Genomic DNA, 25,274 nt, shown 5'->3' with positions numbered 1-25,274 from the left:
ATCTTTTAAAATAGGAGTGATAAGAGCGAGGGGAACTAGTTAGAACCCTTGTGACTGCATTTTGCGCCTTCTATAGTGCATTACCTTACATGGAAGGCCCAATAATAAAGGTATTACAGTAGTCAAAAATCTGCCCAACATGGTGCAGTTATACAGTTGCACACCTAAAGACACTGCCATTTGTTTTCCAATCCTGTTACAAATATCAACATCAAAATCTAAATAAGTTGATGGTATTTTAAAAATAAACTGCCACTTCAGAAACTGGCACCAGTTCAGTTCGTTCAAAAAAAACTCTCCAAAAGGCTTTATGAAAAAGTCTCTGAAGCCAAACAAAGGCAGTAAATAGTGGAAGAGACATTCTAATAGATAACCCATAAACAAGACTGTTGGGCTCCATTGAAAAAAGTATAAATGAAGCAACCAGCACAGAAATGTCTACCAATATAGAGCATATTAGAAAGATCAAAAGCTTGTACATACTACCTGGCCTTAGGACAAGAGGAAAAGTAGTCTTCATAACAGAGATATCTCTAGGTACAAATGCACCCAAGAAATTTATTCGCACCAATGTATTATAAAATCTATAATACTGTACATGGCTACTAAATGTTATTGAGTATTTAAAAACCATAGTATTTAAAATAGTTTTCATTTAGGGAGCAAGAATATTGCTTCCTTTCACCAGATTAGAGTTGAATTTTGAAAGTCATAAGAACATAAGAATTGCCACTGTTGGGTCAGACCAGTGGTCCATCGTGCCCAGCAGTCCGCTCACACGGTGGCCCTTGGTCAAAGACCAGCGCCCTAATTGAGACTAGCCCTACCTGCGTACGTTCTGGTTCAGCAGGAACTTGTCTAACTTTGTCCTGAATCCCTGGAGGGTGTTTTCCCCTACAACAGCCTCCGGAAGAGCGTTCCAGCTCTCCACCACTCTCTGGGTGAAGAAGAACTTCCTTATGTTTGTACGGAATCTATGCCCTTTTAACTTTAGAGAGTGCCCTCTTGTTCTCCCTACCTTGGAGAGGGTGAACAACCTGTCCTTATCTACTAAGTCTATTCCCTTCAGTACTTTGAACATTTTGACCATGTCCCCTCTCAATCTCCTCTGTTCGAGGGATAAATGGCCTAGTTTCTCTAATCTTTCACTATATGGCAACTCCTCCAGCCCCTTAACCATTTTAGTCGCCCTTCTCTGGACCCTTTCAAACAGGACAGGAGAGAAAGAAGAGTATGGTTGTCATATTTTGTTCGGTACAGAATTTGAGAGCTCACCTGGTTAAGATACATTATGCACTGCTCAATGTTCTCCTCTGTGCAGAAGGCACTGAAAAGGTTACAAGTGTTCTGGGAATAGGACAGCAGCACAGAATGCAGCCCTTGTCGCATAAGTAAACTGGAAGGAGACATTCTTGGCTCCGAGTGATGCTTGATATCTAAAGTGGAAAAAGTAGTTAAGATAGGCCATAATAAAAAAAAAAAAAAAAAAATTAGGACATTTAGGGCTCCTTTTACTAAGCAGCGGTAGCGTTTTTAGCTGCAGATTAGCACGCGCTAACCCTCGCGCTACGCGGAAAAACTAACGCCAGCTCAATGGCTAGCACAGCTTAGTAAAAGGAGCCCTTAGAATGGGATTTATTGAATTTCCTCCTCCTATGCCACCAGTAGACACGACATGGGAAAATAAAGTCTTACTAAATCAGGTCTTCAATTAGGTAAGTATGATTTAAAAAGTGGTTTGAATGTGTTAATCAAAAACAAATCCTTTTCTCTAGGCCAAGCCATGTTCTCCTTTATGAAAAGCTAGAGTAGGAATATTCTTGCTAGAAGAACAATGCTGTGCCAAATCAATAGGAAGAAATTTAATTTTCTTGTTGATTAAATACCCACATGCTGCCTTCATCATATTACAAACTGGAGAAACTGATCAGTATTTAACAAAATCTTTACTTATGAATGCCTCCTTGTCAAAAACCATCACCAAATCTGGCCTGAGGGAGATAGAGAAATGTAAACTTATCTGTTACTTTCCTTTAAATTTTGCCACCTCAGACAAGAGCACTGCTGTCCCTTTGCTGGGAAATTAAAAATAAAGACATCCTTAAAGCTATCTTCATTCCTCATATAGGGTACTGATGCTGTCTTCTGTTTTCCAGTGTCCCTATGTCAACGCTAAAAACCTAGGTTAAAAACTCAGACTGATGTTGATTTTGATATGTGACAGTACTGAGTTGGGGGGTGGGGGGTTCGGTATGAATCACAAACCTCCCTGTCTGGGTTGGATTGGGTTCTGTATTTTGTAATGTCCTGTCAAGCTCTTTGGTGGTATTTCTGGTTGGTGCTCTTATACACAGATTTCACAGTTACATTTTTGTCTTGATGTATATTTCTGCTATCATCAACATAATTGCTCACTGTTCTTTGGTTTGGGGGGGGGGGGGAGTTCATGCAGAATAATGTACAAAAGGATGACAAGGGCTATCTTGTTATATTCTGCTCCTTGTAATATTTTGTGAAGTCATCAATAAAAACTGTTGAACATAAAATTTTTTTAAAAAACCTCAGAACTAAAATTTTGAGCTTTGCAGATCATCAAAACCTTCTTTTGGGTCAGACCCAGAAAGAATACCCAAAACAAAGTTCATCTTTCTGAATAGTTTAAGAATCGTTCTTTTTAAAGAAGGAAAACTGCTCTCTATCCAGACTCGCTAAGAGGCTTACTAGCCTATGCCTCCTCTTCCAAGGATCCCAAAGGAAAACTCTCATAAGGAAACTCCGACTAGTTCAATCCTGCCCTGAACTATACAGGCTGCCTTGAGCAGATTTCACCTAAGAAGCAACACCTGGGAGAATTATGGTCCAGGGAATATCAGCTTTCCCTTGCTCTACCAGGGATCTTCAACTTGTAGGACAGGGGCCGATATAGTTCTATTGTGGCACAGTCCAATGAGGGAAATTGAAAAACAGTATCAATAGCCACAATGCCTAAAATCCACCATGTCTCGTAAACTCATAGTAACATAGGAAATGATGGCAGATAAAAACCTGAACGGTCCATCCAGTCTGACCATTAGTTATGCCCATGGCTACATCACTATTAAAGAAGGCTTGATGTATAATTACTACAAGTCAGGTGAGAATGTTCCTAAGGGGAAAAAAAAAAAAAGGAGTTTCCTAGAACCTTTCCTCTTCAGATGACAAAATGAGGACTCATCAGTTTTTGAGGTGGTGGAGAGGAGAAGGACAGCTAGGACAGGAGAAGTGAATAGAGCTGTAGCAAGACCACATTATGGTGTTTGATCCTTCCAGTGAGGACAGGCATTGTAAGCTTCCTGTTAGTCCCCAGCTCTGTGGCCTTCCTGTGTGTGAGAGCACTGCCTGGCTACTTGAATGCGAATTTGCACCAAAAATGGCCTGGGGAGGCTTTCCTGAAGTTCTAAAACTACAGGGTTTTGGAGGAGGGGAACCCTGGCTTTGGCCCCAGAAAACTTTCAAATTTCATTTTTCCAGACCCCCCTGAATTTCCCCATAGGCTATAATAGCTTTACTCATTATGCCATGTGGTGTCTGCCTGCCTCAGCTCAGAAGTGCAGCTGGAACAAATGAGAAGAACTCTGCTTCACCAATTCGCTGTATGAACTTGGTCTTTGGGCTGCCAGTCAAACCAATGTCAAACTGAACCTCAACTACCTGAAACTGTGTGATTTGGGGAGTGGGGAGGACCATGCAGCCAGCGTGCTATTAATCTCAGCCAAGCCGGGAAGGAGCCATGCAGCCTGTACTCAAGCTCCTGATAAAATCAGGTATGCAAGCAGCTACTCAGGGACAGCCCCAAACTCCAGAATTATTATAGCAGGCTAGCTTAGGTGATCCTAAGGGCTGATCCTGCTAGCAGCAGACATCCGCCACACAACTCTGAATCTTCTCCCAGACAGAGGTCCTAACAAGAGGAAACATCTGGGCTTGGGCTTAAAAACCGAGCCTCCAACTTAAAAAGACAGGATAAAACCTGAAAAGAATAAAACAGCAGAGCAGATCAGAAGCACATCTGAGCAACTTGCTTGCAGAAGAAAAACTGAGGGGGCAGGACATGTCTGCTGGGAAGGAGGCAAATTCTGCAAGCAACTTGTGGGGTCAGATGCATAACCCTAGCATTCAGGACTACTAGACACATTGCCCTAGAAATTTCTTTAATTTAAAAATATCTGCTACATTTCAGGCAGCATAAAAGCTACTTTAAACATTAAAGCTCGTTTATTTTTTCTTAGTGTATCATTTCCCATTAAGGGAAGCGATTGTTGCCTTATGAACAAGAAAGATATCTTTTCAAAGCACCTACGTACATGTTAGTAAGGATTTTCAATGCCTACTGGATTTATTTACATTGATTGTATTTGCTGCCTCATCTCATTTTCTATAAAAGATGTCATTTCTTTTGATACACACTGCTTGAAACCTGCTTTTTATTAAAAGCACTATGAAAAATACTGATTTTCTATTTAGAAACTCTTTACAAAAGAAACAAATCTATTTTTACACTATATCAACAGAACAAGACTTAGTTGAAAAGTCTGTAAATATCAAAATGTCTAGAATGCATATTCTGCCAGTTTGCAAAACTGCATCTGTATTCCAGTAAGCAGAGTTGCTCACCTGTAATAGAGGTAATTCTATTCACACAGTTACTGAGTAGGCGATGTCGCATCACATCAGGACAGAACAACTCTCCTAAATTTCAGTAAAGTTCTGAGTACACACAGCCCTGCCTTCATATGCTCAAAAGCATTCTTCATTGGCTCTATAGCTTAAGAAAAGGCAAGTCTCAGGGAAGTTATTAGCAATGACAAGGTATACAATCTAGAGACTTGTGTGGGGACAGAAATCAAACCCGTCCCACTGGACTCAAATCCATCCCCCCAAGTAATCTCTTCTGTCTCCCCATAAACTTCAGAAGTAGTTATTTGATTTAATTATGCTACTGAATTGGAGGGTCTGGCAGAGACCAATTTGCAAATAAGCAATGACATACTAGCCTCTAGTCCAGCTCCTATTCTGGTGTCAGATTCTTGCTGCAGGTTTTATCTATCTATTGCCTTTGTATTTGTCCCATTGGGATTCTTATTTTGGATTTTTGCTGGGGTCAATACATCACTTAACTTGCTCTTAGCCTTGTGTTAAATAAAACTTGCTGTAACATAGTTCTGTGGGTTGTGTTTTTTCCTAAAAGGACCATGGCTCAGTGGCTGCCCACATCCTAAATGGGGTCCCTTGATATTCAAGTCCTTTCACTAAAAAGGAACTAATGGAGGACTGAAGATCATTGAACACACAAGGGTTCAGAACTTCTGGGATCAGGAGATCTGTTCCATCTTAGTGCCATGCAATATTACTTGATTAATGGAAGACAGCCTTTGATAAACAGATCCTTATATAGGAAAATGTTAAGGTAAAACCCGAGACTGGGTGGGCTTTATAGTACTGCATTAGAAAAGGGCAGGTTAGATGATGTTCACAATTCTATTGCTATTTTGTTATACAATTCAATGGGAATTATGTTAACATCTATTAACGTGAAGAAACAATTATTACCTGATGACAGCTCTGGAACTATAATAGTCTTCCAATCTCCCATAGCAACAAGCCAGAATATCTGACCAGCAGTCTAAAGCTCTGAACTGCTGCTGCTAGCTAGAGAATAAGCCTCCTACGTAAGCATCTCCTAAAATAGAAAAACATTGCAGATTTAGCATTACACTAGCAGGCATACAAATAATTGGATGTTATGGAAGGTCTGGAAATAAAATAGCTCCTATGCATCTAACATTAAAATATTGACTTTTACATATACAGCAGTATATATAGACATCAACCCCAGGATCCATTCTACAACCAAACCAAATATTTGGAAAAGCATTTTCTACAGCTTTGGCTTGCAAGAGAAGGTGAAATTTATTCTTGCTTGATACTTTCCTTTTCTTTCCTCGAATCATGCTAGATCAGTCCCACATATCTCCCTTTCTCTTCCCAACTACCCTCCTATCCAGTATCTCTATCCCCCCTCCACACCATCTCTTGTGTCCAACTTCTCTCCCTTTCCGTTTCTTCCCTCCCTAAATCCCATTATCCACCATTTCTCTCCCACTCCTCTGTTTTTAGACCCATTATTTCTTCCCCTCAAAGTCCGGCATATGCATGTATCTTTGAACCCCCCTTCCCTCTCTCCCTCTGAAGTACTTCTACACCAGAACCCCCTCCCCTGAAGGTCTGTCCCCCCCCGAAGGACTGCACCTCCCCCCCTCGAAGGTCTGTCCCCGCCCCGAAGGCCTGCACTTCCCCCCTCCCCCGAAGGCCTGCACCTTCCCCCACCCTGAAGGCTAGCACCTCCCCCCACCCTGAAGGCCTGCACCTCCCCCCACCCTGAAGGCCTGTGTGTTCCCCTCTGGCCTCCCTTTACCTGATTGCAGCAGAAAGCATCCTGCAGAAAGGATCGCGGGTACTTTAGCGATCCTTGCAGGTTGCCATAGGCCTCAGGAGCTGTCATCCTTCTGCCGCAGTCCTGCCCCTCCTCTGACGTCAGAAGCAGGATCGCGGCAGAGGGACGACAGCTCCAGAGGCCTATGGCAACCTGCAAATATCGCTAAAGTATATCGCTAAAGTACCCGCGATCCTTTCTGCAGGCTGCTTTCTGCTGCAATCAGGTAAAGGGAGGCATGGGAGGCCAGGGGGGAAGCGGTCCACTGCAGCACTTCCCGACTGACCATACCCCCTCGCCCTTTAAAGCAGGAGTGGCAGCGCCGGCCAGCAAGAGGCAGCGTTGCCAATCCTGCTTTAGGGGGCGAGGGTCAGATGGTGAATTGGGAGGCCAATTTTTGGGAGGTTTTGAATCGATTCAAATCGATTCACCCAAAAAGAGTTGGTGAATCGATTTGAATCGTAAATCGGGCAGCACTATTTAAAATGTTATACAAGTGTGTTGATGAACACTTTTTTTTTTTTTTAAAAAGAGTGAATCCACAATGCCTACCCAATTCTGTTTAATCTCATGGCAATGAAAGGAATACAATATGAATCCTCATAAAGGGACTTGTAATTTCTAGTCTAAGAAGGCATAACCAGACTGTGTATAAAAGACCATCGGTAGATATTATTTTTAATATTTTGTCATGTGTATGTTCATATTATCAGATTGATAATATATTATTTTATTTTCATGTGAGCAGTGTATTTTTTTGATTCACATACATTTTTGTACTTATTGTTTTATTATGCAATTTTGACAAATTATATGGATGTCCTTTTTTCTGCATGGTTTAGCAATTTGTAAACATGTTTCATTAATTTTTATATATAAAATTTTTGTATAGTCAAGTGCAGTCTAGGTTTTATTAATTTCATATGTTTGCATTATTGTCTGCCTTTTTTACAAAGCCACACTAGTGGCCCTGAAGCCCATAGAGATTTAAAGGGCTTCGGGGCTGTTGACGCACGGCAGCCAGTACTGCGGAATTGTAAAAGAGGAAGTGTGTGTCTTTTAATTAATTTTATGTTAATTCTTTTGATGTGGCTCTATAGTAGATATACGATATGCTTTTTTCAATTTTGTTTTAAAAAAAAATCCTTGTGGTTCACATGGATCCGAGTTCCACTTTTGGTTTAAGGTATTTCTCATACATTTTATTTTTTTTAGATAAAGTTTTTGACTCTTAAGACAAGCAGTTTTTCCATTGAAACATGGGGCATGTCAGTCCCATTTGCATATGTATGAGGATCTGCAATAAAATTTAGATTAACCCATCATTAGATTCTGTGTAGAAATCCCATCTTCCTTCCCTATTCCACCATCCACTGATTTGCCAAGGAATGCCAAGACCAAAACTATCATCACTTTGGGGACTAAGAGATGCACTACTGGTCATGGGCTGCCTCAATTGATCAAGCAAGATGGCTGCATTTGTAGTACTAAATAAAGTTATGCCATCTTTTCATTATTCTGATAATTATGCATATTTGAGTTTTATTCGCTCTCTTCCCCCAGGGTAGCTAACTTGACATCTGCTGAGTTTTATTTGTATACCTAGTCACTGCATGATTAATTTGTTCAAACTTTTCTCTTATTTGCAGTGTGATAGTTTGTTGGGTGGTGGGGCATTTGAAAGAGGTAGTTTTGGGCTTGTGGTGGTAGTTTGACGGTTTTAGAGTAGAGAATGAGCAACAAGATGGAATTCCCTAGCTACTGTTTCACTAAGTAAGCTTCTATGCTAGAAAATCTGGGAACTCATTTTACCATAGAAAAAGAAGGGACTTTATTGAGTTGGAAAGAATAAAAACAAGATAAGCTATATCACTGTGAACAGAAGAAGTATGCAAACTCGGAACTTCCTAACAATACCGTGTTTCCCTGAAAATAAGACCTACACCAAAAATAAGCCTAGCATCATTTTCGGGGTAGGTCTTAATCAGGGCCGGATTTAGATGAAAAGAGGCCCTAGGCTATTCCACTTATGAGGCCCTTTCACCTCCCATTTTTAAGTTTGTAAATTACATGAGAGATAATAAAATACATCATTACTGTGATATATATCAATATGTTAAATGAAACATGTTGTTATTGGTACTAACCTTTATAAAAAATGTGACACGTATAATAATAATAAAAAAAAAAAAAAATCGAGAACACTTATTTGGACATTTATTCTCAGCGCCATATATAGTACTTGTAACAATAACTAATCAAACATAACACAACATTTACAAAGAAACAAAATTCAAATAATGAAAATCTTTGACTACAAAAATAAAATATGCAATAAAAATTATCATATTTTCTATCAAATTAAATTAAATATATTCAATACATTGAAGATTAAACCAAATTCAATTCAGATAAATTTATTTCATAATAATTCGATTCCCCTCCGGACCGGGAAAGGGATGGGGAGGGGGGGAGAGAGGAGCAGCGGGATCCGATCCGGAGCTGGAGCACATGTGCAATTCGGATTCCCCACCCCCGGCTGAATTTTGATGAATCGCTGGCGCAGGCACAGAAGCACACCTCACGCCACCAGGACTCACAATATTTCAACAGCGCATGCGCGCTCTAGGATTTTATTATGATATAATCATGAAAATATAAAATAAAGCACGTAATATACATTTTAAAATATGCAAATTAAAATATATGTTAAGAACTTACTTAGAATTCCGTGAAATGAAGATATTGTCACAAAAAAATTTTTCAATAGTCTATAAACACTTCACTAAAGTATTGAACCTACTGAACTCAAAAGGCGAGAATCAAACGATCGTGTACGCAATCCTAAAATAAGAATCTTTTCTAATAACATTAACATGTGTTTATATCAATAGGTCTGTTTGTTTGTCTGTTCCCATCTACACCAATCTGCACTTTATTTATGCAAGAACAAACCAGAGCTTAGTAGCATAAGGCACGTCAATATTTGCCATAGCAATCAGTGAACGTATGAACTATACTTTGGTAATCTAGTATATACAAACGAACAGACCCAATGAGCCGAACGCGTTGATCTTAACCAATACATTTTTATGTTTGTTTATTAGTCATATGTGTAGAATTTCTCCTTATTTTCGGTTCAGTGTTCACTGCTTTTAGAATAGTGTAATTTTAATTTTGCTAACAATTTGAATGTAGGCCCCTCTTGATCTTGAGGCCCTAGGCTGAAGCATAGTTAACCTATAGGAAAATCCGGCCCTGGTCTTAATATAAGCCCTACCCCAAAAATAAGCCCCAGCCCCAGGATTCACCGGCAACTCTTCAACCCCCCCACCTCACCGCACAGTCGAACCTCTGCTGACCCTCCATCCTTCCCTCCCCGCCAACCGCGAGTGAGCCCTACCTTCAACCAAAGCAGCGTTGGGTCAGCAGCACTCTAAACAGGCTGCTTGGCCTTGTACATCGGGGATTTCACTCCACCGCGTTACTCAGTAACTCAGTAATGCAGCAGACAAAATCTCCAATGGACAAGGTCAAACAGCCTGTTTAGAGTGCTGCTGGCCCGATGCTGCTTCAGTTGAAGGTAGGGCTTGCTTGCGGTCAGCAGGAACGATGGATGGTCAGCAGGGGTTTGGCTGCGCCGTGGGTGCTCAAGGGTTCTGCTGCACAACGGATGGGAGGGAGGGAAGGATAGAAGCTGGGCAAGGCTGCATGAGGGATGGTAGGGAGGGAAGGAAGGATAGAAACTGGGCAAACATCTGCTGCACAGGGGGAGGAGGAGGAGGGGAGGAAAGATTCTGCACGTGTGGGGGAGAGAAAGGAAAGAGGAAGAATTGGGGTGAAAGAGAAGGAGGAAGAGATGATCACGTGCATACCCCGAAAATAAGACCTAGTGCCTTTTTTGGGTCCCAAATAAATATAAGACACCATCTTATTTTTGGGGAAACATGGTAGTAGTTGTATCCTAGTACTGTGAAATGACATCCACATCTGCTTGTCAGAATTTTTTAACCATCCAGAAATTCATATTATAGGAATCACTATGTGCCCTCATGTATTTTGAAAAGTGCACAAAATCTGCTTGTTTTTTAGGTGAAATATAAATGAATCAAATAAATACATAAATTTGATATACTGTACATAAATTTTTTCCATGCATTGTATGATGGACAATCAGTGCATATTTCTAGCAAAAAAAGGTGCTGGTACTGAAATACCAGGCCATTATTTAGGAGTGAGGTGATCACTGAGGAGCCTGAGTCAACTGCAACCAGCCACAGAATACATGAAAAGGGAGCACTGATTGTGCAGAAACCAAGCTCTTATTAATACTTCTTTTATTAACACTTGTGGATCATAGGTCATTTTTATTGAACAAAGGAAAAAGGTGTTAATACCCCATCCCGAGTACCCTCTCAAAAAGAGCCCTGTGGAGGTTTCTCTGGAAAAAAATACTAATACATGCTTTTCATTCCACTTCCTATTTTTTGTGCTATTGTGCATCAGAGATACAGCTAAAGCACAGTGTGATGAACCTGTGTTCATCACACTACTGTAGGGCCCTAGAGTGTTTTAGAAGTAATGTACAGTGATACCTTGGAATCCAAACTTAATCTGTTCCAGAACCCCATTCTAGTTCCAAAGCATTCGCGTTCCAAGACAATTTTTCCCATTGAAAATAATAGAAACTGGATTAATCCGTTCCTGGGTCCCACAAACTCAAATTTTAACAGTAAATACACTGGATTTTAAGATAAAATATTAACAAATATTCCAAAGCAGCATTCTGAAGCAGAAACACACACATACAATGTGCAGGGTGTTTGGATTCCAAAGCAGAGTTCGGATTCTGAGGCAAAATTTACTACCAAAAAAAGTTTGGATTCCAAAGCGTTCGAGTTCTGGGGCGTTCGGATTCTGAGGTACCACTGAACTTATAGGTAAGAGTCACTAGCCAAACCCTGCTAACAGAAGAGCATAGGCATCGCTATAGGTTGTCAAAGGGTGACACAAAAATGGCTTTCCACCCCCGTTTCAGTGTATTTTACAGTGTTCTCCCCAGAAATTTTTTCCAGCCGGGTGGCATGAAAACGTAGCCGGTGGGGCGGAATGGGGAAATTTGGTGGTGGGGAAAATTAACCCCCTCTTTTACTAAGGTGCCCTAGCATTTTTAGCGCGCGCAAACCCCTGCACTACATGGGAAACTAGCGCCAACTCAATGCTGGCGTCAGCATCTAGCGCGCATGGCAATTCCTCCGTGCGCTAAGCGCACACTAAAACCACTATCGTAACTTAGTAAAAGGAGCCCTAAATGTATACTATTTTTATTAGTTAATTATTATTATTATTTTCCAATGCTCAATATGACTTCCTTTTTTAAGGTTTGACACTTGTGCCAGAATATTTTTATTAAATTTAAGAAGTATTTGCCCTCTTTCAAATGGTATAGAGGTTTAAAAAAGGGAAAGGCATTAATGAAGTCATTAGGTTCAATCTAGCCATTTATTTCTGCATGAATTTAAACAACTAAAAAAAAAAGATAAATATAGCTCATCCAGTCATACAAGAAATGGCTCTACAGCACGGGTGCCCACACTTTTTGGGCTTGCGAGCTACTTTTAAAATGACCTAGTCAAAATGATCTACCAACAATAAAAAAATTTTGAAAACACAAAGCACAATGTATGCAGAGAAAATATTAATTATCATTTATATTCTGTGGGTTTTCAAAGAGGTCAAGGCAGACGATTCTATGCAATGTCACCTCAGGAACAACTATACAAAAATAGACAAATATACCCCCTCCCTTTTTACTAAATCGCAATACTGGTTTTTAGAGCAGGGAGATGCACTGAATGCCCTGCGCTGCTCTCAATGCTCATAGGCTCCCTGCGCTAAAAAACGCTATTACAGTTTAGTAAAAAACACTATTACAGTTTAGTAAAATAGTGCAAAATATAGACAGCAGATATAAATTCTTAAAACAGACACATTTTGATCACTAAACTGAAAATAAAATCATTTTTCCTACCTTTTTGTCTGGTGATTTCATGAGTCTCTGTTTGCACTTCCTTCTTCTGATTATAAATCCAATATTTTTTCTTTCTGCCCATCCCCTTTTCTTTCTGTCTCTCTTTCTTTCTCTCTCCCCCTGCCCCCCCCAAGCCAGCGCGCCAATTTCTCCACTTCCCCGATTCTTTCCCTACCCCCTAAGCTACCATGCCAATTTCTCCCTGCTTCCACGAGCCAGACCAGGAATGTACAAGCGCCGGACTCACAAGACTTCACCTCTGATGTCAATTCTTACGTTGGAGAGGAAGTTCCAGGCCAGCCAGGCAGCGATTGGCTGGCCCAGAACTTCCTCTCTGACGTCAGAATTGACGTCGGAAGTGAAGTCTTGTGAGTCCAGCGCTTGTACGCGCCTGGCCTGGCTCAGGGAGGCAGGAAGAAAAGGATTGCCAAGGCAATGCGATTGACTCACATTGCCTTTGCGATCTACTGGTCGATCGCGCTCGACCATTTGGGCACCCCTGCTGTTATGGTATCCTGTCCTGACCTGAGGAAAGGGGTTTAGTCCAAAAAAAACTGCCTTATTTCCATTTCCTATTTATAAACTTTAATCAATAGATACAATACTACTTGATTCTACGTAAAGCAACAAAATTTTTTTTCTACCTTTTGTCGTTTCTGCTTTAATCATCTTGTCTTCACTCTTCTTTCTAGCCAACATGTCTGCTCTGTCTTCCATGCAGCATCAGCCCCTTCCATCCACTGTCCGCCCTCTCCCCGTTCCATATGGCATCTTCCCTCTTTTTATGCTCCTTCAATAAACTGTCTATCCTGTGCCCCTTCTCTTCTCCTTTGATTGATTTCAGCTCTGCCACCTCTCCATTTTTCTCTCTCTATCAACACCCCGTCCCCTATGCTCTGGCAACTCTCTCTTCTCCTTTCTTTCGTTCACACCCCACAGTCTGGTATCTTTCCTTCCCTGATTCTCTGGCATCTCACTTCTTTCCTTTTCTTCCATCTCTTCCTCCCCCTCCATGCTCTGACATCTTCTCCTTCCTTTCCCCTTGGTCTGGCATACTTTCCTCCTTCCCTCCAATCTCTGGCATCTCGTTTCATTCCCTCCCTCATCTTCTTTCTCCCTCCAGTTGAGTGCAGCAAGTATCTCCCCCTCTGCTCCCTTTCCTCCTTCTATCACCCAAGGCCTGGCGTCATGAACTTCTTCAGGCAGCAGCATTCACAATTCTCTGCTGTTGCCAGCTTCGAGCCTTCTTCTATGTCGGGTCCTGCCTTCATAGAAACAGAAGTAGGCAGGACCTGGCAGAGAGGAAGGCCTGAAGCTGGCAACAGCAGTGAATTGTAAATGCTGTTGCAAGCCGAAGAAGTTCATGATGCCAGGCCGAGCACCCGGGGCAGACTGCTACTCTCCCCACCCCACGACCCTCCTATCTCTCCCTCCCTCCCATCATGAGACTCTAAACAGCACTGCTCTACTCTAAGCAGGCTGCTTCAGGGCTTTCTCCTGCCGTGATGCCCTCTGGCAAGTCACTGATGAGGGAAGGAGGGAGAGATAGGAGGGTCGGATCGGGTTTGTGGGGGGCGCCTGGGATGATGATGAGGCTGCTGCCAGCGAATCCAGCAAGGGTGAGGCCCCAAAGCACAGCACTGGCGGGCCCCCCATGACCATTTCAGGCCCTAGGCCAGTGCCTACTGGGCCTATCATTTAATCCGGCCCTGCTTCCCCCCCCCCCCCATATGCACTGACATCTCTCTCTTCCACTCCATGGTATGGTATCTCCTTTCCCTCCCTCCCATGGTCTTTGCATCTCTTTCCTCCTTTTCCTGATCTTCCTTCTCCCTCCTTCTCTCTCTCTCCCCAATTGGGTGCAGCATTTATCTTCCCCTCCCCCCATTGGGTACAGCAGTATTATCAGCATTTCTTTCCTTCCCCCAATTTGGTACAGCAGAAGCGGCATTTCTCTTCACCCTCCCCCCTAATTGGGTGCAGCAGCATGACTCTTCCCCCTCCCCCTATTGGGTACAGCAGCATCATCAGCATTTCTCTTAACCCCCCCCCCAATTGGGTACAGCAGAAGCACGCATTTCTCTTCCCCCTCCCCCTCTAATTGGGTACAGCAGCATTTCTCCTCCCATTCCCCCCCCCCCCCCCCCGTCTCACACACCCGGCAGATTTGCTACAGACAAAGGCAAGTTGCAAGTTTCCCTTCGTCGCTGACCTATCTCCCAAAGGTCAGCGACAGAGGTAAGCTTACAACTTGCTGCTCTTGCTTACGTCAGGCCTTTCTCGTTGCCGGGTCCTGCCTTCGCGGAAACAGAAAGTAGGCAGGACCCGACAGCGAGAAAGGCCCGACGTAAGCAAGAGCAAGTAAGCTTCCCTCCGTGGCTGGCCTATCTCCCGCATGCTCCGGGGCTCTAATGGTCCGTGCCGGCTTCTCTTCCCTCCCCCCCCCCCACGTAACTTCCGGTTTCGGAGGGAAGCTGGGTTCAAGTCGCTTGCTGGGTTTTTTTTTGCTTAAAGTCCGGCGGGAGTCTTTCGGCGGCTCTTCAGGCTGCGCGTTACGCAGTGGTGGCAGCAGGATTCGGCAGATGACTGCAGGGCGGTAATCAAAATTTGCTGGGCGGAGCGCTCGGCTGAAAAGCGCTGGGGAGAACACTGATTTTATACTACTTTATACCATTCATTTGCTGGTAATGGGTAGACTTGCACGGTCTGTGTCCCGTACATGGAATTTCAGTTTAGAATAGGCTGGAGAAGACTTCAACAGAAACTCCAATTAGTTTAGAACACGAGGGCAGTACTGGGCAGACTTGCAGTCTGGGTAACACAAATGGCAAGATGGTTTAGACAAAATGGAGTGAGCTACAATAGCAAAGCAAGGGAGGAAGGAGGGAGTCGGCATCCCTCCTGCTTTTTGCATGCAAACATTTTAGTGCATCAATAGCTCTTTCTGAATTGGTGCAGACCCACACGGTCTCATTCTCTTAGGTAAATATATGCTCCTGGGGCCAGATGCACTAAAAACGCCTGCAGTGTTTACTGTGGCCTATGCTTCATATGTTGATGCAATCCTCCCCCCTTCCCTCCTTTGGGGATTTGGGGGAGGGAGGAAAGGAAATGTTAAGTTGGGCACTAGCAACATAAACCCTGATCTGCCTGTAACAGATGGTGAGTGCCACTTTCCAGAACTCTCCTGTTCCCAAGCAGCTTTTCCTACCATGTGTTGCTATGGCAGGTGTCCAAGGTGACTAAGACCCATAGCACTGAAACTTAGCATTGTGTTATTTTCAGAAGAAAGAGAAAAAGAATCTAAATGATTTTTGTAAATCCAGCAGCTTCATCATATTCTTTTCCTCAATTTAGTCACAATTTGGCCTGGTTGGTGCTCAGGGCAAATGAATAAGGAGTCCCACCACACTGGTTTTAAGCCCTCTGCCATTGTGTTAAGTCATTATAAGGAAAAGTCTTTTTACTGGTCCACAATTACTTCCATTCTATATATACAGGATTTTTTTTTTTTTTTAGTACATCTGCCCTATCTAACTGAAGTAGATCCCACATGTGCAACCACTATCAACAGGTATTAGTTGTGCCATGGGGAGGAGGAATTCAGCTACAAATGTTGTGTCTGACCCCCAACCCTATTTTGTTTGAGCAGGAACCAGATCCAGGAATCAAATCCTTAAAGGCACAGTACTTCAAGTCATATTATTTATTGAGTTGTATTAAGTATCTTTGTGAAGAGATACACCTAAGAGTGTGGCATAGCGGTTAGAGCTACAGCCTAAGCACCTTCAAGTTGTGGGTTTAAACCCTGTGCTGCTCCTTATGACCCTGGGCAAATCACTTAATCCTCCATTGCCCCAGCTGCTAGGACAGATCAGGTAATTGAGTACCTGATTTGTAACCCATGTGCTAAAAAGAAAAAAAAAAAAACCCCAAACATAAAACTTACAAATTTGTTAATAGCATTACAGAAGAAAAAGACCAAATATATACATACAATGAATGAGTTAAATACAATTGTTCAATCAATCCTATGAAAATCACTAAATTATATCAGAAAAATGTTATCTACCTAGAAATAATTTTTTTCTCCATTTCATATCAATTTCTTCCATGTCTGCAACTTGCCTTTTACATTTAGCTACATCAAACAACCAGTTAGCAAGGTAACGAGACTGAAAATTCCTCATAAGGTTGACCCTTAACTCCTTCATCACATCATCTCGGCTGGCGCTCTCTAAATAAAAACTTACCTATTATTAAGATATCCGCTCCTAGGACTGAAAAGGAAGCTACCAGTCCAGACTCAAAACGGAGTGCATACAATGCAGCATATATTTTAAAGGTGCAGTATACGTATTAAAGCTGGGGAAAAAAAATCTTCGTGGAGGAAGCATAGGACCATGAACTATATAGGAAATGTAAGAGTCAACTAGACTTTGGTGCACCTAAATCACAGGTTTATTGCACACCAGCACTTCTCGCCATGCATAATCGATTTTTGGGGGCAAGACAGGCTCGACTGACTGATTTTTTTAAATATATTATTTGTTTTAAAACAAGATTATCCTTAGCGTGCATAGTCGTTTTCAACGTTAAATCTGCCAAATAGGGCGTCTGAGCCGAGAGCAGTTTTAACAGGTGAGCGGAAGAGAGCAGGGCAGGTAGGCTTTTCCCACGCGGACAGGGCCTCATCCCTGCAAAAAAAAAAAACACCGAGTCGCACGCGCTTCACTGCCCTCCCCCACCAAGCACCCCTCTTCCAAAGCGTTCGAGGACTCGTGACACCCCCTCTCCTCCTCTCCCTGCAGCGGTCCGGAATCTCTGCCTACTTCTCTCGCGGTTCGGCATCTCGCCCGCATTCGACACTCCCCCCGCCCTCTCCTACCTTCAAACTTTGTCTTCCAGGGCGGCGGTGGAGGCGGCAGCAGCAATTCATACAGGTTGCCTAGGACCGGCCCCGAAGCTTTCCTTCTCGAGAGCCCCGCCCCCTCTGACGCGGCTCACTGTTTGAGGCAGGGCGGGACGCGGCAGAGGGACAGAAGTTACGTCAGAGGGGGCGGGGCATAGGAGAAGGATAGCTTCGGGGCTGGCTCTAGGCAACCCGCGTGAATGGTCGGAGACCTCAAAGGCAAGTTTGAAGGTAGGGGAGGGATGGAGGGGGATTGGGTTAGAGAAAGGAGGGGGCGGGGTGTCACTTGTTGGTTGCTGAGCATCTGCTGGCCTCTCATCTCTTATGGAGACACCGATGCTTACGGCTGATTTCGACCTCGTTGACGCCTGGAGGAAGGGCGCAGGGCACCGTCAGTGGCGATCCCTAAGGAGAGAGCTCTCGGTTTTCCAACGGGCCATGCGTGTGTCCAGGAAAGGGCATCGCGCGAGCCTGAGAAGCGTCTCCTACGCTCCCGCATTGCGCTCAAGTTTACGCACCCAGTGCACGGCCCGTTCCCACACTTTGCTGTGAAGGGCCTTTTGAATCTAGAAATGCAGAACCTTATTTTTGAGGAATAATTTTCTCTTCTAACCGCTCTGCATATAATTTCATAAATCATTTTCTATATATGTGGCATGTCCTCTACATGTGGAAATATGGCATTTATAAAATTGTATGGATATATATCATTGGCATAGCTAGTTAGTTTTGGGCGGGCACAAAAATTTCTCTCTGCTACCACTCTCTACCCCTTGCCCTGGTGTCTCCCATGATCCATCTCAAAATATTAAAGTAGAAGATCCCCAACTGAAGATCTCTTCTGAAGGCAGAACTGTCTCTTACCCATTCTCAAGGTGGCCAATCCAAGTCACTAGCACCAGTCAAAAACCCAAAGAGTAGCAACATTCCAGGCCACTCACCTAGGGCAAACAGTGGCTTCCTCCATGGTTTTCTCAATAACAGACTATGGACTTTTCCTCCAGGAAGTTGTCCAAACCTTTCTTAAAACCAGCTATGATATCCGCTCTTACCACAACCTCTGGCAATGCGTTCCAGACCTTAACTATTCTCTGAGTGAAAAAATATTTCCTCCTATTGGTTTTAAAAGTATTTCCCTGTAACTTCATCGAGTGTCCCCCTAGTCTTTGTAATTTTTGACAGAGTGAAAAATCGATCCACAGGATTTTGTAGACTTCAGTCATGTCTCCCTTCAGTTGTCTCTTTTCCAAGCGGAAGAGCCCTAACCTTTTTAGTCTTTCCTCATACGAGAGGAGTTGCATCCCCTTTATCATCTGGGACGCTCTTCTTTGAACTTTTTCTAGTGCCGCTATATCTTTCTTGAGATAAGGAGGCCAGAAATGAACACAATACTCTAGGTGAGGTTGCACCATGGGGGCGATAGAGAGGCATTATAACATTCTTAGGCCCTCTTTTACTAAAGTGCGCTAACCGATTAAGGCACCTTAGTAAAAGAGGGGGTTAGTCTTGTTAACCATCCCTTTTTTAATAATTCCTAGCATCTTGTTTGCTTTTCTGTTTGCCGCCACCGCAACACATTGGGTGGAAGGTTTCATTGTATTGTCTACTATGATACCCATATCCTTTTCTTGGGCCCTAACCCCCAAGGTGGACCCTAGCATCTGGTAACTGTGATTTGGGTTATTCTTCCCAATATTTGCTATGCACATTTCCCTGTTAATAATTGAAAATAAAACATCTTTTTTTTACCTGAGCATTTTATTTTTCCATCATGTTAAGCCTAGTTTCTCTTTTCTGCTTTCCTGTCTTCTGCTAATTCTTTTTTTGTAGTTTTACAACCACACTCAAAGCAATTTTACATGCAAGTACTTCAAGCATTTTCCCTATCTGTCCCGGTGGGCTCAAAATCTATCTAATGACCACAGTTCTTGAGGGCCACAATCCAGTTGGTTTTTCAAGATTTCCACGTTGAATCCTTGAGATCCATCTGCACACAATGGAAGCAGTACATGCAAATCGACATCATGCTTATTCATTGTGGAAATCTTGAAAACTCAGCTGGGTTATGGCCCTCAAGGACTGTGATGACTCATTCATGGTCCTGCTCCCAGGCTTTCCCAGCACCTCAGCTCCTACTGCAGGGCAGCCAACAGCCCTGAGAGCCACAGTGTGAGATATTAGAGGCACAGAGGTGAAGGGAAGAATGCATGAAAAGACTTGGAAGAATGAATGGGAGCAGAGGAAGGGGCACAGGGTAAATTTTAGCCCCTGATGTGACCTGGGGGAAAAGGCTACTGCAAAATAAAGAGCCCAGATAGGCGGGGAGAGAATGGGCCAATTCCCATGCCCCCTCACCAATGGCACATAGAAAGGTTCAGTGCGCTGTCTGCCTAGCAGGGAGGGTGTAATGGTGGTTGTTACTAGTCATTACCTGCACCAGCTCATACCATGCACTGTTCCTGCCCTCTGCCTGAAATGCTCTTATACTTCACCAGAGCTTGCCAACAGCTACTGTTTAAAGCTCCTAACAGTGCCTTAAAACAATTTTGTCTGCCAACAACCCAAGCCTTTAATGGTGATGGAGGAGGAAAGGAACAGGCCAGGGTAGACCTGTTCGAGTGGGAATATGGATAGAGGCTGTGGTTGTAGAACAGTTGCTCTTCCACCTTCTGAGTAACCCCACTCCCTCAGCCAAACAATCCCATAAAGGAGACAGAGAGGGAGCGTTTGTGCACAAAAAATGGATGTGGCCTAAGGTTGGTCTAGCCAAATTTCTAGTTAGGTATTCTATCATGCTCAATTTCTTCTCAGCTATTCATCAGCTCTTTCCTTTTTGAAAGCCAGTTTTCTATTTGAAAGTAATGGAACTATGCCAGCAAAGATGTGGCTCTGCCAAAAGGAGCAAAGTTGCATCCTGCAGTTGTTTATTGTTGAAAATCTGTGCAGAAAAACAAGGATGCCATCAGGCAGCCTTGTAGACGACTTATACAAGAAGTAATATACCTTTTTGTAGATTTTGTGTGTGTGTTAAGGAAAGATTTGCTTTTTATATTGTATATTATGATTTGGTTTTGTGTGTTTTTGCTTTTTGTACATTGCACGTCACCTGGAGTTTATACTGAATGAGGTGGTAAACTGTAAATAAACTCTTTCATTCAACATTCTGTCAAAACTGAGAGTGATGAAAGCTGTTATTTATCTGTTTTAGCTATAATTTTTAAGATACAAATATTTCATTCTGTTTTGTAGATCATTATGAAAAAGTTTCTGTTTTCAGAAAAATTAATTGTTCTTGTTTTTCAAATGTGGACTGAAAAGAACTAGGTGAATATGTGCACGTTCAGTAGCTAAGGTAAGGTTTCAGCTGTAGCAGTTCAGATTAAAATGAACTGTGTTGGAACCAGTCTGATGGCTTGATTCCTGGGTCAGGTCTTCTCCTTCCTTGGTTGATGCAGGCTGAGGATGCTGCAGGGACAACATTCAGAGTCTGTAGAGCAGTGTATCTCAAACTGTGTGCCTCCTGAGATTCTAAGTGTGCCGCGAGGAGGAAGAGAGGTGCCTGCCAGCTGACTTCCTTATGCTGTACGGCGCCAGTGCTGCCTGATTCACCGAAGGCCTGCATGTTTTCCCCTTCTCTCTAGCGTCCTCCGGTTTCCCCCCTGGCCTCTCGATCTCACATTTAAAGCTAATTACAGCAGCCTGTAGAGGATCGCCAGGAAGTTCAATATAGTGATTGAAATGTGTCAGTTTTGAGAATTTATATCTGCTGTGTGTATGAAAAATGAATTGAAAACATTGCATTACAATTAGTAAAGGGGATGGGATCTGGGGCAGAGCTTGGGTGGGCCTAGGGAGGTCTGTGGTTGGGGTACTCAGTTGATATTTGTTAGACTTAGGGGATACTTAGCTTGAAGTAGTTGAGAAACAATGCTGTAGGCAATCAGCTGGCGCCAGTGTCTCTCCTTCTCTCCAGCCCTCTTCCCTGCTGGCACCCCTTACTGGCATCTCAGGGCCCATCTGCATGGCCTCTGCACATGCGTGGACCTCGATGCGATGATGCGTAATGTCATGACGCTGACATCCGCGCACTTCCGGGTGCCTCAAACCGTGGCCACTACCTTTAGTGTGCCCCGGCTCGAGAAAGTTTGAGAGATACTGTGTAGAGGTAGCAAATCATGGTCATTACTCAGAAATGACAACTATGGCCAGATTTAGGGCCATTATTACAAGGTTCCAGAAGGGCAGTCACTGAGTTGAGGTGATATAAAATCAGAGAATTTCCCAGGACAACTTGTAACCTGTTCTGAGCTCGTTGAGGAGAATGGGATAGAAAATGAATTAAATAAATAAAATAATTGGAAGTAAAAGATCATTGGGTTTCCTAGCTTTGATTTTCCAATTGAGCTGAATGAAACTACTTACCCCCAAGATCATGCCCCCCCTTATAGTTTCCATAAAGATGTGCTTAAGTGTAATTGTCCAAGTACCTTCTACTATCTGAGAAGAGTGCATATCCCATCACAGCACAATTATAATGGTTTCTTAAGAAGCAAAAGGAGGCCTTGTTGAGTTTCAAGTTTGAAGTTTATTAAAAGATTTTTTATTCCGCTTATTCAGGTTTCTAGGCGGTGTACAACAATAATAAAAGATATCTTTAAAAGAGACAAAGCAAATTAAGGTTAAAATATTATACAAGACAATGTTAGGTTAATCTATATTAACAAAAGACACATGTACAGACTGGAAACCATTGGGAAAGAAGGGCTGAACTACAATTTATAGATAAAGCACACTTAGGGGTAGAACAATAGGTAGGGGGAGGGACTTTAGTTAATTTAGTCCTAGGAAGGACAGTTTTATCCAAAAGCATCCTCAAATAAAAATGTTTTGAGTTTTGTTTTGAATTGCTTTGTCGAAGATTCTGCTCGCAAGTGATTGGGCAAAGAATTCCATAGGGACGGTGCAATGACGGCAAAGTTGTTCGATCTCAATGTATTAATTAATTTTAAAGATGGTACAACTAGGAGGTTTTGTGATATAGAGCGAAGAGATTTAGTGGGATAATAAGGAGTAAGAAGTCTGTCAGGTTGACTGTATGAACGAGTAGTGAAGGTTAATAGTAAAATTTTTTAACTGATTCTATGTTCGATAGGCAGCCAATGAGCGTCGATTAAAAATGAAGAGAACTCGAATCTAACCCTTATTAAAGATAACCATACAGTATTGTCTTGATGCACATTTACTGGTCACATTGAAATGTTATCACAAATTTCTTTTGGATAAACTACCTGAGATACAATGGGAGAACCATGTGACCAAATGGAATAGAGATTCAGCATGTCATTTGAGTGTAGTTCAATTTAAAGCTTGTCTGGGCTCTACCAGAGTAAAATTTATGAATGCTTCTTTCTATGAACAACATTACAAATTTCTGTTTCGTATGTACAGTGTATCTCTCCACGTAGGGCTTTTCTGGCTACCTTTGGCGAATCTGATATTTGTCCTAAATGTACACAAGCTGCTGCTTCCCTTGGACATATGTTTTGGACTTGCCCACAGATACATTTTTTTTGGCAAATCATTATCTTCTCGGTGTCACGCCATTGGCATCGTACCTGGCGCTCTTCGCCCCTGTTACTCTTTGGCTGTTATAATATACTACCTCCCCAACCCGGGGGTTTGCAAGGTTTTCTTCATTGTGTGTCTGTCTTGGGTAAGAGATGTATCCTGCAATGTTGGATTTCAGCTTCGACACCAACCTTGGCTCAGTGGCGTTCCCTGATAACGCAGGCGTCTATAGAAAGGAGATTTATAAAAGATATTGACTCCCCCTGTGGTTGACGATTTACTACAATCTGGGAACCCTTTTGGACCACCTTATCACCTGTGGTATGCGGTCGCCTGTTGAATCTGTGATGGTGACTGTAGGTTATTGATCGCTTGCTTTCATGGACATTTTTGTGTTTTGTGCTCCCCTGGCATGGGAGGGGGATTAGAAGGGACGGGGAGGGTAGGCAGGAGGAAGGGAAGAGATCAGAGGGGTGATTATTCTTTGTTCTTTATAATGTACCAGTTCCATTGCAAATGCCCAGATCTTGGCCGTGTCCTATAGGCTCTTGTAGCATTTTGGTTTTTGTTATGCTGCATTGGCCTAGCTCTGTTTGTTACTGTTATTTCTGTGGAACTGAATAAAGATGATTAAAAAAAAAAAAAAAGATAACCATACAAAATAGAACCTTTGGCACCAATCATATATGGATTCTTACCATTTTAAAATAGAAATTGCAGGAGAGTATCATCCAAACCATCTGGGAATGTCAGATTAGAGCACATAAATCCTCTATGTGTTTCTTTACCCTGAGAGCAGCCGATCCTCCTGTTATTCCAAAGTGTTCTCAGCTGTTGTTTAATTTCAGAGTTTGCCTTCTAGTAAACTCCCCCTGGGATGGCATGTGTGTAGCATACTCAATTGCAGCCTAAACCGCCTAAGAAAAGCCATGACCCCAGAGAATAGACCTCGGTAAAAGGGTGGAAATCTGTGACCTAGACTGCGGTGCAAACAAGAAAAAAACAAACTAGGATTGCGACCTTGACTGTAAGATAAGATTACTGGATGCCAAGATCAGGAAATCATTTTACTGGAGATGCTGCAAGTTGTCAAGGCCTGATTGCTGCATTTTATTCAAGTACGAAACAGCTCATCCTGCAAGCCACTTGTGACAACAATAGACCAGCTGCACAATTTCTAATAAAAAGTAAGATGCTGACAGGGTTTTCTAATATATTTTAAAAAAAAAGGATACCATAAATTCTCAAGTGTTCATTTGGTTTCTAAAAGGCACCATATCAATTATAGTGTCCGCAGCAAGAATGGCAGTAATTGTAATATGATTAGGCATTCAGGAGACCCTTGGTGTGAAGGGTGAGGTCCCACATTTGTTCTCTGCTCACATTTCACAGACAGCAAAACATTGACTTGGTCATGAGCGAAACAGCCTGGGTAAAAAAGAATGAGAGCCTACAGTTCATCTCCTAAGCATGGTTTATTTATCAGTGCTTTCTATGCCTGTTAAATAATCATTTTCCCTTATTTTCTATGAGAAACCAATTATATGAAACTTGTTTTCTATGAAATAAAATCTTACCATGTCTTTTGCACTATGAGGGTAATTTTCAATGTGTTTCCATGGGTAATGCACTGAACCTTTATAAAATTGTCCACTTAGGGCTCCTTTTACTAAGGTGCGCTAAGCGTTTAGCGTGTGTTTAACACACGCTAAATCAACGCATGCGCTAACCGCTAATGCGCCATAGGATAACATGTACGCGTTAGCACGTGTTTAGCACGCAATAATATTTATCATGTGCTAAAAAGCGTGGAGGGGCATAATGTTTCACGTTTCAAGTTTTATTTTTATTTGATTAATCGCTTAATTAAAATTATTTCTAAGCGAATTACAATGTATAAAAGTAACATATGAATAAACATAATACTAAAATAGGAAATAACATATAAGATATTATAAAACTAACAATTTATACAATAAATACAATTTTAAAAAAAACAGAAGAATTTACATAACAAATATATAATGAGCTAATAAATTTATACAATAATGCAAAGATATCAACATACGAGAAAAAAAAAAAGATTTAGGAAAAGAAGCATGGAAAAGAAGAAAAAAGAGAACGAGGGAGAGCTCAGAAGTAATTTATATGTTAAAGGCATCCATGAATAAAAAGCATTTTAAATTCTTTTTAAAATCGCTTAAGTTATTTTCATCTCTTAACTGTAATGGTAATGAGTTCCAAAGTTGCGGCGCTGATACAGAGAACATATCTTGTCGGTGGGTTCCAAT

The 25,274-nt window shown here is 42.2% G+C and overlaps 1 protein-coding gene across 4 annotated transcripts in view; it reads right to left on the bottom strand.

Annotated features, from left to right (window-relative positions):
* The window catches only part of SSX2IP (SSX family member 2 interacting protein), an 81,752-nt gene extending 64,206 nt beyond the window's left edge, over positions 1-17,546 (bottom strand). For 3 of the 4 annotated variants that reach the window (XM_033916655.1, XM_033916658.1, XM_033916659.1), the window contains exons 1-3: positions 17,392-17,546; positions 5,590-5,719; positions 1,276-1,436 (exon numbers count right to left, since the gene is read on the bottom strand). In XM_033916655.1, coding sequence (XP_033772546.1) covers positions 1,276-1,436; positions 5,590-5,632 — 204 coding nt within the window. In that variant the 5' untranslated portion in view covers positions 5,633-5,719; positions 17,392-17,546. Of the gene's footprint in view, positions 1-1,275; positions 1,437-5,589; positions 5,720-16,756; positions 17,045-17,391 lie in introns of those variants that run through there. The other variant, XM_033916657.1, reaches the window with a different exon arrangement.
* Between the last annotated feature and the right edge of the window lie 7,728 nt (positions 17,547-25,274).

This window comes from Geotrypetes seraphini, chromosome 12 (assembly GCF_902459505.1).
Source record: "Geotrypetes seraphini chromosome 12, aGeoSer1.1, whole genome shotgun sequence".
Taxonomy (NCBI): domain Eukaryota; kingdom Metazoa; phylum Chordata; class Amphibia; order Gymnophiona; family Dermophiidae; genus Geotrypetes; species Geotrypetes seraphini.
Note: the sequence above shows the minus strand (reverse complement) of the source record. Positions and strands in the feature narration are given on the sequence as shown.